This window comes from Artemia sp. Qi Xiang Cuo, chromosome 15 (genome assembly GCF_049724085.1).
Source record: "Artemia sp. Qi Xiang Cuo chromosome 15, ASM4972408v1, whole genome shotgun sequence".
Lineage (NCBI taxonomy): Eukaryota > Metazoa > Arthropoda > Branchiopoda > Anostraca > Artemiidae > Artemia > Artemia sp. Qi Xiang Cuo.
The window spans coordinates 55,247,184-55,263,026 of NC_142808.1; the positions used below are offsets into that span (position 1 = coordinate 55,247,184).

Genomic DNA, 15,843 nt, shown 5'->3' on the forward strand with positions numbered 1-15,843 from the left:
CCTCAAGAGCAAAGGTTGTAAGTTATGCCCTGGGGGCATATAAGGTTTTTACAGATAGAGTTGTTGAAAAACATCAAAAGGGACTCATTCAATTGGAAATTGAGTGGGCTAGTGCCCTTTTTAATAGACGAAAGTGATTGGATGGGAGCTAAACCACCCTCTCACGCTCACCATTCCACTAAACACATACAATGAAAATTTTCAGATAGCCATTGTGTTCAACGTAGTAGAAAGTTCTGGAAATTAGGTCTTTGAGGGTGACAACCACACCCCCCCCCCCCCACCCCTCAGGGCAAGGGTTGTAAGTTACACCCTGGGGGCATATAAGGTTTTTATTGAAAGCGTTGTCGTAGAAACTTCAAAAGCACTCATTTGATTGAAAACTGAAAGGGCTAGTGCCTTTTTTAATAGTTGAAAGTGATGGGAGAGCGACTAACCATTTTCCAAAACAAATCCAATCAAAATTTTGAGGTAGCCATTTTGTTTAACGTAGTTGAAAGTTCTGGAAATTATGTCTTAAAGGATGACAACCACCCTCACAGCCCTTAGGGCAAGGGTTGTAATTTATGCCCTGGGTAAGGTGTTTATAGAAAGCGTTGTCGTAGAAGCCCAAAAAGGGCTCATGCGATTGGAAATCGAAAGGTCTAGTGCCCTTTTTAATAGTCGAAAGTGATTGGAAGGCTTGAAATTTTAATAGTAAAGATCGATGTGGGTAAAATGTATGATTTTTTTTTGTTGTTGTTGTTTAGAACAGGTCACTTCGTATTGAAGGAATTGTCGCAGGAACTTCGAAAAGGATTCATTTGATTGAAAATAGAAAGGGCTGATGTCCTTTTTAACAGTCAAAAGTAATCTGAGGGCAACTAATCGCCCTCCCATGCCAACCCTCCCATTTGCCTTTATGTTTAAAAACTAAATGTTGCCTTAATATTAAATCAAAACGCACTGCATTAATGCTAATTCACAATAAGGCATCTCTGCAGTATCCCAAGAACGACTGAGGGTATTATGTTCAAACTTTCGGGGCTACTTCTGCTCTTAAAATTTAACCAAGTCAAAATAGCGTAAATGTATTCAACCTATCAAAGAAAGTAAGCAGATTTTGTTGGGAATGGTATCAAGTTTTCCACTTCAATTCAACTAGAGGAGGTATGAAACTAAATTAAACACTACTATTTGTGTCCAGATTTTTAAAAGGGTGTTTGTTGTTAAAAATTGCTGAAAATTTTTCTCCAGCATACAAATAGCAAACCAAACTATAAAGTCTGAAAAAAAACGAAAAGATTTAAAGTATTATTTTCTTCTTCCCTGAAAAGACTTTGTCAGTATAAAACGAACAGAAATTAATTATAAAAAAAAACTTTTCACACAAAATAAGTTTTTCAAAAAAAAAAAAGAACTCCATTAAGCAAAAAAATTAGCAAAAATAAAATCAAATAATCTACGAAGCATGAAACTACCGCAAATCAGCAATGATAAATAAATGAAACCTAAAAAGAACAGAAATTACAATAAATAACCGAGGCCAACTCAAAACGAGAAGAAATTAACAAGCTAGGAAGCTAGAAATTAACAAGCTAGGAAGTTCAAGCTAGGAAGAAATCTCTGCTTTGCTAGGGTAGATTCTCCAGCCTAGAATTTCGCTGATCCCGAAAAAGAATAATTATGGTCCAAGGCCGTATCCCCTTCCCCCCCCCCCCCGAGATGTTGTCTGACTCATAAAAACGTAACAAAAAGGAACATAAACAAATTTTTACGCGTTTTTCGTGATGCCTTCCCAAAACCCTATGCCTTCCCAAGGCCAAAACATAATTTGCACTATATTGAAAAAAATACAAATGAATGTGCATTGCCAGTTTAATATACATATACTGATATTTAGTAATAAAAATGTTAATATTATTTTATTTATTAAAGTTATAAAAGTAAGAACATTTATATTTTTTCATTAAAGTGCAAATTACGTTCTGGCCTTGGGAAGGCATAGGGGTTTTTCGCCCAACTTATGTTAATTTCTGGTCTTTTTGAGTTTGACTTGGTTATTTATTGTAATATCTGTTTGTTTTGGGTGTCATTTATTTATCATTGCTGATTTGCGGTAGTTTTACGCTTCGTAGATTATTTGATTTTATTTTTGCTCATTTTTTGTTTAATGTAGTTCTTTACTTTTCTTTGAAAAGCTTATTTTGTGGAAATTTTTTTAAATTAATTTCAAGAAAAGGGAAATACAAAAAAGAAAGGTATAAAAAAAAAGAAATACAAAAAGGATAGCAAAAAGGAAAGCTACCCAACATCCGGTAAACTTGAATCCATGGATCCTTCGACAGCTTCTGGTTTCAAAATTTGATCCAGGAAATGACTTGCTGGAAGAATATCCTTTTTATCTTCGACACTAAAAGTTTCTCCAAGAGGTAATGGGGTACGGAGTCTTTGCTTTGCAGAAAGAGGACGAATATCTGATGAATTCCCAGGAGGAGACTAAAAAACAGAAAAAAAAGAATCCGTTATTACATAGATAAATAAAATAATTATGAAAATATTTATAAAATAAGATAATTATAAAAATATAAAGCATATAGTCCTTAAATAGAGGTTACAATTAAATTATAATACAATAGATATAGGCAACAATATAAAGGCTAAAATAAAAATATGCTATAATGTAAAGGCTATAATAATAATTATACTAATAAATAAACAAATATAAAATATAATGATTAAATAAAGGCAATAATAAAAGGCTATAACAGAATTATGTTCTAATATAAATGCAAATAAACTTAATGATAAATAAATAAACACAATATATGTTGGTAAACTTAATGATAAATAAATAAACACAATATATGTTGATTTAGTAGAGGCTACAATAAAACAATATAATAGCTTTATAATTTATAAACATCCCTCTGACAAGTTATTAACCGGTTTAAATCCCCTCCTCCACCCGAAAATTATTTTCTGACTTGTAGAAAACTAACAGAAATATATATTAACAGTTTTTGCGTTTTGTAAAGATTTTTGGGTAGCCCACCCCCCCCCCTAACAAAAATCCTAGGTACGGCACTGCCTGTACATAAAACTGATCCGAGTAAACCTGAAGACTGATCAAAAGGACCCCACCATCGACGCCATTTTAAGCAGAAAAATACAATTTTTGTTGATTTCAAAATGCCCCCCCCCCCTCCCTCCTTCAGCTTTGTGCACAATAAATGGACTAAAAGTCAATATGTGAGCTGTACAGACATCTAACCCTTACAGAAAAGGGAGGAAGGGTCAATGGGATTTTCTAAAAGAGATTAAAAACTTGAAAAGGCATTAAAAACTTGAGAAATTGCATTATAAGGCCCTTTTCTGGGTGGGGAAATCTAACACCTTCTTGTTTGACCGCACCCCTCCTGAAATATCAGGAGGGGCTGAGGAGATTCCTATGAAGAAGAGGGGAGGGGTGATAATTCTAAACAAAAGGTCCAAAACCTCATATTCTTAGGCATAATGGCATGTTTTACTCAATTTCTTCTAAGAAGAAATACCGACATTCCAAACGACCAAATTCGAACCTGCATTAGTTGAAAAACGTTCAGAAATTAAATTAAAAAAACAAGTTTTTATAACTGAAAGTAAGAAGCGAAATTAAAACTAAAAGCAAACAGAAATAATTGCCTATATAAAATGGGCTATCTCCTCCTCAACGCCCCGCTCTTTATGCTAAAGTTTGACTCTTAGTCAAAACTCTACTTTTTAAATTGTTAAAAAACTTTAGCGTAAAGAGCAGGGCTTTGAGAAAGGGACGGCCCCTTTCATATATAGAATAATTTCTGTTTGTTTTAAGTTTTAATGTCGCTTCTTACTTTCAGTAAAAAAAAACTAGTTTTTTTTTTAATTTAATAGTTTGAAAAAGGGTGGGCTACTTGAAATATCTGTCATGCGACTATACAAAAATGATGCAGAGATATTAATTACTTGCAGTCGTTCTTTTAACTTGATCCTTTAGCAATTTCCGCCATCTGCTTTGATCATTATTTTTATCTTACAAAAGAAGATGATTTTTTGCTGAACAGAATATATTTTACCTGAGTAAGGAGAAGGGGGACTAGAAAATGCTTTCCCATAGAGTCACAAAAGTGAGGAACGATTTTAAAAAAGCAAAATTTTGAGATAGAATGAAAGTGAATTTTTCAGGGCATTAGTTTCAAGAATTTATCTAAGAAGACACCGTTATAATTAGATCGTTCAGCCGAATATTGTGGATTCATTTTGATACATAGTGCAAAATTTTGTGAGGCTCTTGCAAAAATCTGCTTTAAAGGTAGAGTTCGTAAAGGTAACTTTTAATAAGTAAAGAGCTACCCAAACTTTAAGCTCCGAAAAAGGAATTTTGATAGCAGCCCATGTTGAGAAAATCTGCTTTACAGCGTCAGTTCAAATACGCAACTTCCACTTGTAGTCAGATCTCTGAGTTCTCCAGTAGCAGACTCATTAGCATGTACAGAGAATTTATATCAAAAAGAAATAAGAATCTAATTCACTACCTGACTACAGATTGATAAAGAAGGACTCTGAAATAAAGGAGGCTAAATTAGAATATACATTCTTTTGTAGCCTTACAGGACCTTAACGTTTCCTCTTAAAGACATGCAGCGTTACAATATTAGCACTGTCATTTTTCTGTTTATTTCTATCTTGCAACCTAAATGAAGAGGGTAGCTAGTTATTTTATGACATACCAAAAATACCAAAGGTTGATTTTCTCGATGATCAAAAACATACGCAGTAACAAACAAAACAGTTTCTTTTCACAAGGCACTTTCTTTTATTTTGTCGGTTGTTTATTTTATAAAGTTAGTTGATTTGGCTTCTGTATTTAGAATCAAATAAATTCAAATTCATTCCTCTATGCTAAGTATGTCAAAAAAGTAAACAAAAAGTACCTTGCTTGATTCCTCTCTGTTTCCAGTTATGGTGTCAAAGAAGTTATTTTCCGGCAAAGCTATTTTTCCATTCACTTCATCTTTATTTTTCTCTTTCTCACCATTCTTCCGTTCAATCCCACTGCCCAATTTTGTTCTCACTTCGCCCAGGATTTCAGAAGGCTTGACAACGCTATTTTTTCTTTCGGCAATTTTTTGCTCAGTACTCAACAATACTTTTGACGTTTTGTGGATCTTTATTGGCTTTTCGATTATTACTTTGGGTTTGTTTGAAGAACCCCTCGTTTCTAAGACCTTTTTACCTTGGTTCATTTTAATATTTAGGTTCTTTTTCGTATCTGTATCACCTTGCAACACTGTCTTTTTACTGACATTTGTAGATCGCTTCTGGGTCGCCTGATTAGCTATTTTTTCTTCCTTCAATGGTTTATCTTGTCTTATAAGCTTTTCTTTACTACCGTTCCTATTCTCAGCTTTCTTTGCTTTATCTTTAATATCCACCTTATCATTTGCCCTTTTTTCTTTTTTTATTTTTTCTTCGTCCTCCATTATTATGGCTATTGTCGTGTCATCTTTTCCTGTGTTAATCTGAAAAACAGTTTTTTATGTGAGGTAAATTTTTTAAACAAACATAAGAACAAAAATATTATACGAAAATATGTTATAAAAAATTATTTTTATATTTTAAAAAATATAAATATATTATAAAAAACATTATACGAAAACTAAAATAAAAAATTTAAAAACACTGTCCTGATGGAAAAAGAAAGGCGTCTTGTATAATAAACATCTTTTCCCAGCTGGGAGTTTTCCCAGGAGAATATGTATTACTCAAGAGGGATGAGCTCAGGGATGTAACACAGAGCATAGAGGCTACATGCCTCTTACCACCTCTAACCTGAAATTTAGAGATTGTACTATAATCTACAATTTTCCAAGATCTTTGCCTATTCTTGTAATTTTTCCATAAATTGAGGATGGCACGCGAGGCCGAACAAGTGGCACCACGTGATGTAGCGTTAAACGTAGACAAGAATTATGATTGTTTCTATTCTTGAAGCAAACAGACTATTTTCTTCTAAAGCCTCGTTTTCAGTCTTAGCGGGTTCGAGCACGGGCTGTTCTCGTCTAGTGCATCAAGCGTTTTAACAAAGCGGGTTTTCGAGGAAAACGTAGGGTTTAATCTTCGCAGCTGAAAATACTTGAAGCTGAGGAATAGAACTTCCCTCTCAATTGCTCGGACTATCTGTCTTGGCTTTTTTTTACAATTAGCCGTGTCTTGATGCCTACTGCTCAATACTTGATTTTCAATTCAAAATCAACTGTTTGGGATCCCAATGAGAAAACTTCATGGGCTGTGAATTCAGGATGGTTAACCATTTTTAAATTTATCACCAATGAACGCAGAACTCGGATTTGAACCTGGTATTTCTGCGGGTTCAAGATTCAAGGAACCCGGGTTCAAACAAGGGGAGAACCCGGCAGCTGAAAACGCTTAGAAGCGGATTTGTGTTGAACCTGCAACCCTAACAACGCTTGATGTAGAACTCGATAGCAACCCGTATTCGAACCCGGTGCCTGATAACGATGCTTAAGTTTTCAGCAATGTTTTTTTCTGTGTCGAATATAAATATAGATTTTTGTATCAAATTTAAATGTTACATAACAAATATAATGCCGACTTTTTAGATAAATTATTTTTCCTGAAATGGATGCAGCATATAGAGCATCAAATATATCAGTTTATTTGCTTGGTAATTTCCTTGTTCTTGCAAAGCTTGGTATTGGCAAAATTCGGTTAAACATACTTTGGTAAAAATATAAGTTCCCTATGAGATTAGTACAAAAGTATTCTTATATGATACAAGCAAAGCTAAACTAAAAAAAAATTAAGTGCACAGTTTAAATGAAAGTTCCATGAAAGCTGTCTCTTAATTTTTTTTTAAACGATTGTTTAAAAGCTGTAAAATCTAGCAATGAAACAGAACAGGAAAGGTGGCAATCGAAGGAGTTGCAAACAAATCGACGACTGAAGCTGAGCACAAATTAACATAATTCTGATAAATCAAAAATAAGAACTGACCATTTTTACCCAAAAAGTTTGAAATACTGAAGTATTGCCAAAATAAGAAAAATACAACTTGGCATGTCTCTGACTGAATTAAGTACCCGATATCCGATTAAGGTGTACACAGAAGACTTGTGACTTATGACTGGGGCACACAGACATGTCTACTTGTACAAACAGACGACTGGTGTGACTTAACAAAACAAAACAATGAAGGAAGGGGGGGGGGGTTCAAATATGATAATATTATTAAGATTAAAAACGTGTCACAAAATTAAAAAAAAAGCGAAAAAATAATCGAATTAAATATTTGTTTACGAATTGTACAAAACAATTTATAGATAAACTTTTAAAACTTTGTTAAGAGAAAGTAGGCTACACAATTTTACTTTAGCTTATTTTCTTACTTTATTTTATTGTGTTGGGGGATATAGGTTTCAGTATGTAAAACTAACATATTTAGCTTTTTTTATTGAAAAAAAAAATTTTATTTTTGAAGGGGATTCAATACCTTAAAAGATCGCCCCATCTCGTCCATTAAAGACATTTTTAGTTTGTGGGGGCAAACTAAATTAATTGGGCGATCTTGTCATGACTTATGGAGCTTGGACAAGCGATCCGAATAAACGACAGACAACTAGAAGCCAACGCCTATTTTACCTGAAATTTTGAAAAAACCATTTAACTTTTCATGTTTTGTGCCGGAGATAGAAATTTTAATGGAATTTGCATCATCAGTAAGAGTGAATTTTGTCTTTTCGATTAAACGGAGCGGAACTTTCTTTTTAAAATTCAGGAAAGGGTAGCCCCTAAAAATGTAGTAACATACCTGCTAGGAAAACACTAAAATGAGCTTAAAGGAAATATCATTTGAGCAATTTGACAGCTTTGAAGTTTTCTGTGGTGCTACCCCCTTTGATTGAAAACATGCTTGCACAGGGGAAGATAAATTTATTGTCTTTTAAGCAAATTTCATAGTCAAACCACGGGTCCTCGATAGCTCTCGATGGTGACTAGTCCCCTGGGAGAATTCTCTCCTTTGTCTTTGAGACGGTCAGCCAATGCTGAGGCTGGCTCGTTGTTATATACTTCTAAATTTTTATTTGTTTATGGTTGATCTGTTGGTTAAAAAGAAATACCTTGAAGTGCGACCCTGACACAGGAAAAGGTGTTGTTTTTCCTTACTGACTGCTCATTCAAATTCAGAAAAATACTTTAACTTTTACGCTTTTTATGTATTGATTTGTTGTACAGTGTGTACTTCAGATGTTTTCAAAATCAATTAGCTTTAATTTTTACGTATTTTAATTTATAGCTTTAACAGAACTATATCCCCAAAAACTTTAAAACTTTACTTTTCACCTAATTAAGATCTGACTATTGCAATTCCTCAAATCATTACAAGGCTGAGGGTACAAGAAAATATCACGAGATTATATTACCAGCCGCAGGGCCCCTGAACTTGGCACGGGGCAGGCTTCTATATATAGATTCTCATTGTCGCTTGTGTTCTAACCGCAGAAAATTTGCTGTCTTTTCATACTGAAGTCTTTCAAAAAGATATTTGGTTATTAACGCAAGTCCGATTTCTAACAGTGATATCTATTAAGCTTCAAATTTTCGGTTTTCTTTTATAAGGTTTTTGAATTGTTGCAATCCCTTGTTAAAATATACGGTATTCAAAAAATTTTGCAATTACCAGTTTTTTGCTCTTTACAAAATTTAATGTCTTTTAATACTGTTTCTTTTCAAAGATATTTGATTATTAAAGAAATTCCAATTTATAACAACGATTTCTACTAAGTTTGAAAATTTTAGTTTTCTTTTTTAAAGGTTTTGAATTGTTGTGATCCCTTGTCAAAATATGCACAAATATTTTTGCAATTGCCAGTTTTTTGCTCTTTGCGCAATTTAATGTCTTTTCATACTGGAGTCTTTTCAAAAATATTTGATTATTGGAGCTAGTCCGATTTCTAACAACAATGTATACTAAGCTTTCAACTTTTCGTTTTCTTTTTTAAGGTTTTTTAAATTCTGTAATCCTGTCAAAATATCGAATCATCATCTGTATTAATTGCAAATTTCCGTTTTTTGGGTCTTCCTACTGACATTGTATGACTGGCTGTGTTCAAAGATGTAAGCTTAATCACGTTTCAAGTGGATTCTATCAAACAAAAAATATATTCTATCAAGCTAATTGTTAAATTTCCAGATATTTTCCTAGCTTGAATTAGAAAATTAAAATTTTTGGTCAGGCACCGTAAATATTTTTACTAATATTTTAAATATATTATAACTTAAGAGATTCTGAACTGAACTTAAAAATTTCTTCAAATTTTTTTCATGTCTTAGAAAGACATTGCTTATACTTATAGAAAAATTAATTCGGTAATGACATTTTTCTAACAACGATTTCTACCAAGCTTGAAACTTTTGGTTTTCTTTTTTAAGGTTTTTGAATTGTTGTAATCCCTTGTCAAAATATATATGAATATTTTTGCAATTACCACTTTTTTGCTCTTTAAGCAATATATATATATGTATATTTATTTATATATATATGTTTTTTTTGTAACTATGTGTTTTTAGAATGCAGAACGATAGAGACCAATCCAAGAAACACGAAACAATACCATTCGACGTTTTCATTAATTAATTTAAAAAAAAATTCCGAAAAATAATTTATTCAAAGAAAAGCTAAGGCCATTTTAAACTTAAGCTCAGCAGATACAAATACCTTTTAAAATTCAAACTCAAAACGACCAAAAATTACTATTAAAGAATAAATGAAAACCAAAACGAACAGAAATTAAATAAACAATCATAGCAAACAAACATACAATAGGTATTAATGTAAACTAATAAATAAATCTTAAAACGAGTAAAACTTAAATTGAAAATGCAAATAAAACTTGAAACGCACAAAAATCACTACAAAGAAGAGTTTGGGTATCACCTCCTTCTCTCACTGTAAAAGTCTAAAACCTACTGCGTCGTAGGCGCTTTACCGAAGACCAATTTTATTACAAATATATTCTTTTGTATTTAATATCGAAAATAAACATTAAAATTATAGTAAAATTTTGAACTGATGAGCTTTCAGCATTTAATATTATTATACATCAAATATTCAGTTTAATTATTAGCTCTTTTTAAAGTTGTTCAAGACGAATATAATTTCACTACAAACAAGTGTTTGGATACTGCCTTCTTCCTTAACTGTAAATAAAACAAAAAGCTACTGCGTCATCGGCGCTTAACTGAAAACAAATTATATTACAAATATTTTCTTTTCCAGTTCGTACAGCATTGAAAATAAAAATTAAATTACAGTGGAATAAATTCTTGAACTGATGGATCTTTCAACGATTAATATCATTATACATCAAATATTCAATTTGAATATTGTTTATACTTTCCAAGACTGTTCAAGACGCATATAGTTTTCAGTAAAGCGCCAATGACGCAGTAGGTTTTAGACTTTATAGAGAAAGAAGAAGGTGATACCCAAACTCTTGTTTGTAGTGATTTTTGTTCGTTTCAAGCTTAATTTGCATGTTCAATTTAAGTTTCGCCCGTTTTAAGATTTATTTATTCATTTGTATTAGTACCTATTGTATGTTTCTTTGCTTTGATTGTTTACTTAATTTCTGTTCGTTTTAAACTCGATCTGCATATTCAAACTAAGCATTACTCGTTTTAAGATCTATTTATTCATTTATATTATTACTTGTTGTATGTTTTTTCCTATTATCTTTTATTTAGTTTCTGTTTCTTTTTGGGTTTCATTTATTCTTTAATAGTAATTTCTGGTCGTTTTGAGTTCGAATTTTAACAGGTATTTGTATCTGCTGAGCTTAAGTTTAAAATGGCCTTTACTTTTCTTTGAAAAACTTAATTTTTGTCCGTTTTTGATTGCAAAAATTTTCAAGTTTTTAAAAATTCCTTATTTCAAAATCAAACTCTTATAAAAAAAAAATCAAATTTTCATCAAAGTATGAAAACTGGTATCAAAGTAACAATATCAAAGTGAAAAAATGGGTTTGTGTCAACCTCGGAGTTTTCGTTATCTGATGTTTGAACTATTTGTAACAAAATGGCTATCTCAAATTGTTTTTCGGATGGGTTTGCGGAAAAAGGCCGTGGGGATGGGGGGGGGGGGGCTAATTAACCCGCGGTTTGTTTTGACTCTTTAAAAGTGAACTAGAACTTTCTATTTTCAATAAAATGATCCCTCTCTGAAGTTTATACGAGCATCCCTTCTATAAGAACCATATATATTTCCAGAGTATAACTTACAACGCCTGTCCCTGGGCCCTGGGAGGTTGTGTCGACCCCAGAGTTTTACTATCTGATGGATGGACCATTTTTAACAAAATGGTCAAGTCAAATTTTTATCGGATAGGTTTATCCATCCGATAAACCCAAAGGCATGAAGGGCAGGAGGGGCTAGTTGCCCTTCGATCTTTTTTCACTCTGCAAAAATAAACTACAACTTTTAATTTCCATTCAAATTAACCCTCTCTAAAGTTTATACGAACATCCCTTTCATAAGAACCACATACGGCCCAGGACACAACTTACAATGCCTGCCCCCTCCCCCGGGCCCTGGTGGGTTGTGTCGATACTGGAGTTTTTGTTATCTGACCTTTGAACTATTTTGAAAAAAATGGTTCTTTCAGGGTTCTTATCGGATGGGTTTGAGGAAAATAGGGCGTGGAGAGGGGGGTTAGTTGCCCAAAGATCTCTTTTGACTCTTAAAAAATGAACGAGAACTTTCCATTTCCAATCATATGAGCCCACTCCGAAGTTTTTACGAACGTACCTTCCATAAGAACCATATATGCCCCCAGAGCAATACTTACAACGCCTACCCGGGGCCCTGCGGGGGGGGGGGTGCGTCGACATAGGAGTTTTTCTTATCTGACCTTTGAACTATTTTTAACGAAATGGCCATACGTAAAGAAGTTTTTGTTACATGATCTTTGAACTATTTTTAACAAAATGACTACCTCAAATTTTTTATCGGATCTATTTGGGGAAAAAGGGCTTGGGGGGGGGGCTAGTTGCCCTCCGATCACTTTTGGCTCTTAAAAAGCGAACCAGAGCTCTCGATTTCCAATCGAATGAGCCCCCTTTGAAGTTTTTATGACGACGCCTTCTATAAGAAGTGCCTCTGGTAAAAAAAATGAATGGAGTGTGGGGGGGGGCTAGCTGCCCTCCGATCACTTTTTACACCAAAAAAGTTAATTACAAATTTCAATTTCCAACCAAATGAGCTCTCTATAAAGTTTATACGAGCATCCCTTCCATAACAACCATACCTATCCCCAGGGCACAACTTAAAACGCCTACCCGCGGCCCTGGGGGGCTGTGTCGACACCGGAGTTTTTGTTATCTGAACTTTGAACTATTTTTAACAAAATGTCTATCTCAAAATTTGTATCTGACGCATTTAGGGCGTGGAGGGGGGGTGGGCTAGTTGCCCTCTGATCTCTTTTGACTCTTAAAAAGTAAAGAAGAATTTTCAATTTAAAATGAAATGAGCCCTCTCCGAAGTTTACACGAGCATCCCTTCCATAATAACTATATATGCCCCTAGAGCATTACTCATAACGCCTGCCTCCGGGCCCTGGGGGGTTGCGTCGACACAGGAATTTTTCTTATCTGATCTTTAGACTTTTTTTTAATGAAATGGCTATTATAAAAATATTTTCGAATAGGTTTGGGAAAAAAAGGGTGTGTAGGGGGGGGGGCTATGTGCCCTCGGATATCTTTTGACTTAAAAATTGAACTAGAACTTTCCATTTCCAATCAAATGAGCCCTCTTTGAAGCTTATACAAGCATCCCTTTCATAAGAACAATATACGCCCCCAGGACACCACTTACAACGCCTATCCCCCGGGCCCTGGGGGCCGGGGCCCCCAGTTTTTGTTATCTATTTTTTAAACAATTTCCAAAAACTGGCTATCTCAAAATTTGTGGCAGATGGGTTTGGGGAAAAAAGGGCAGGGGGGGGGGGCTAGTTGTCCTTAACTCTCTTGACTCTCAAAAAATGAATTAGAACTTTCGATTTCCAATCAAATGAACCCTCTATGAAATTTATACGAGCATCCCTTTCATAAGAACCAGACAAGCCCTTAGGGCATAGCTTCGAACGCCATCCCCTGGGCCCTGGTGGGTTGTATTGACAACAGGGTTTTTCTTATCCGACCTTTGAACTATTTTTAACAAAATATCTATATCAGAATTTTCATCGGAAGGGTTTGGAAAAAGAAGGCATGGGTGGGGGGAGGGCTAACTACCCTCGGATCTCTTTTGACTGTTAAAAAGCGAGCTTGAACTTTCAATTTCCCTGAGTTTTTAGCTATCTGACTTTTGAGCAATTTCTAACTTAATGGCTATCTCAAAATTTTTATTGTATACATTTGGGGACAAAGGGGCGTGGGGGGGAGCTAGTTGCCCTCCAATCTCTTTTGACTCTACAAAACTGAACTAGAACTTTCAATTTTCAACCAAATGAGCCCTCTCTGAAGTTTTTACGAGCATCCATTCAATAAGAACCATATATTCTCCCAGGGCATAACTTACAACACCTGCCCTCGGACCCTGGGGGTCTGTCTCGACCCCAGAGTTTTCGTTATATGGTCTTTGAACTATTTAAAAAAAGCTATCTCAAAGTTCTTATCGGATTGGTTTGAGGAAAAAAGGGCGACGAGGGGGGGGGGGGCTAGGTGCCGTCCAATCTCTTTTGACTCTTAAAAAGTGAACTAGAACTTTCAATTTCTAATCAATTAAGCCCTCTTTGAAGTTAATACGGGCATCCCGTCCGTAAAACCCATACATGACCCCAGGGCATAACTTACAACGCTTGCTCCTGGGCCTTGGGGGGTTGTTTTGACACCAGAATTTTTTATGTATGATTTTTGAATTATTTTTAACAAAATAGCTATCTCAAAATTTTTATCGGATGCATTTGGGAAAAAAGGGTGTGGGGGTGCTGGTTACCATCCGATATCTTTTGATTCTTAAAAAGTGAACTAGAACTTTCAATTTCCAATTAAATGTGCCCTCTCTGAAGTTTATACAAGCATCCCTCCCATAAGAACCATGTATGCCCCCAGGGCATAACTTGTAACCCTTGCCCCGAAGACTGTGGGGGGAGTGTCCTGCTCAAACATATATATTCCAGAACTTTCGACTACGTTGAACAAAATGGCTATATCAAAATTTTTATTGAATGTGTTTTGGGAAATGGTAGGCGTGGAAGGGGTGTTAGTTGCCTTCCAATCCCTTTCGACTATTAAAAAGGGCTCTCAATCGAATGAGCTCTTTCTGAAGTTTCTACAACAACACTTTCAATAAAAACCTTATATGCCCCCAGGGCATAACTTACAACCCTTGGCCTGAGGGCTCAGGGGAGGGGTTGTTATCCTCAAAGACCGAATTGTCTGAATTTTCAACTACGTTGAAAAAAATGGCTAAATCACAATTTTGATTGGATGTGTTTGGGGAAAAGATGGGCGTGAGAGGGGGGTTAGTTGCCCTCCAATCACTTTCGACTATTAAAAAGGGCACTAGCCCTTTGAATTTCCAATCGAATGAGCCCTTTTTGATAGTTTCTATGACAAAGCTTTCTATAAAAACCTTATATGCCCCCAGGGCATAACTTACAACCTTTGCCCTGAGGGCTGTGGGGGGGAGTGTCCTCCTCAAAAACACAATTTCTATCTGGAAATCAACTACGCTGAATAAAATGGTTATCTCAAATTTTGATCGGATGTGTTTGGGGAACTGGCGGGCGTGGAAGGGTTGTTAGTTGCCTTCCAATCAATTTTGACCCCTAAGAAGGGCACTAGAGCTCTCGATTTCTAATCTAATGAGCCCTCTTTGAAGTTTCTACGACGACCCCTTCCATATGAAGTGCCTCTGGGAAAAAAAATAATTAAACATTGGAGCCGTATGGCCTTTACTATAGGCAATACTATAGCTTTGCCTCTGAAAAAGACGCCAAATGAATAGTATAAGCAAAATCACTGTGTCAAAAGGCGCATGTTTGGTCCTATGTTAAAATATGAATATTACAATTTTGGAGGAAAATTAGAATGCCTACTTAGATCCCTAATTTATCAGTACAGCTAAATAATAAAAACAAATACTCAATCATAAATACCTTTTAACGTCAATTGCGTTCAAAAATTCCAACAAAGTGTTTGAACTTTTTTTTTCACCTTCTTTAAAATTCGAAAAAATAGAAAGACCCCATTATGCAGAACAGTAGAGAATGAACCATGGAACGCAAAACAAAGAAGTTTTTTTTTTATTAGAAAACACGATGTTTTTGCATTAAAAAAAAACATGCAAAAAACAAAAACATGCATCTTTGCGTGAAAACACGCATGTTAGAATGAATCTATTAAGATTCCTAATTTAATAATACAACAAAAGAATAAAAAAGACTATATAATTGCAATTGGGTTCGCAAATTCCCGAAAAGATTTTAAACCTTATTATTTACCTTTTTTAGAAATTGAAAAGACCCCTTTATTTAGGACGGTAGAGATTTATCCATTAAGGACAAAATAAAGAAGCTTTACGTTTAATAAGAAAGACGCAAAATGTATTTGCATAAGTAAAATTTACTCTTTTGCGTGAAAATGCCATTGTTTGATACCCTGTTAAATAAGGAATAAATTAAGTTAAATAAATTAAGGAATATCATAATTTTAATGGAAACTTAAAGAAGCTACTTAAATTTCCTAATTTAATAACACAGCAAAACAAAAAAAAAATACTCAATTATAAATGAGTTTTAACGTCAATTGCGTCTGCAAATTCCCACA

The 15,843-nt window shown here is 34.5% G+C and overlaps 1 protein-coding gene across 1 annotated transcript in view; it reads right to left on the bottom strand.

Moving 5' to 3' along the window:
- Nucleotides 1–15,843, bottom strand: part of LOC148943870 (uncharacterized) — a 66,909-nt gene that overhangs the window by 39,101 nt on the left and 11,965 nt on the right. The window contains exons 4-5 of the mRNA XM_089101445.1: nt 4,932–5,519; nt 2,288–2,478 (exon numbers count right to left, since the gene is read on the bottom strand). Coding sequence (XP_088957571.1) covers nt 2,288–2,478; nt 4,932–5,519 — 779 coding nt within the window. The remainder of the gene's footprint in view (nt 1–2,287; nt 2,479–4,931; nt 5,520–15,843) is intronic.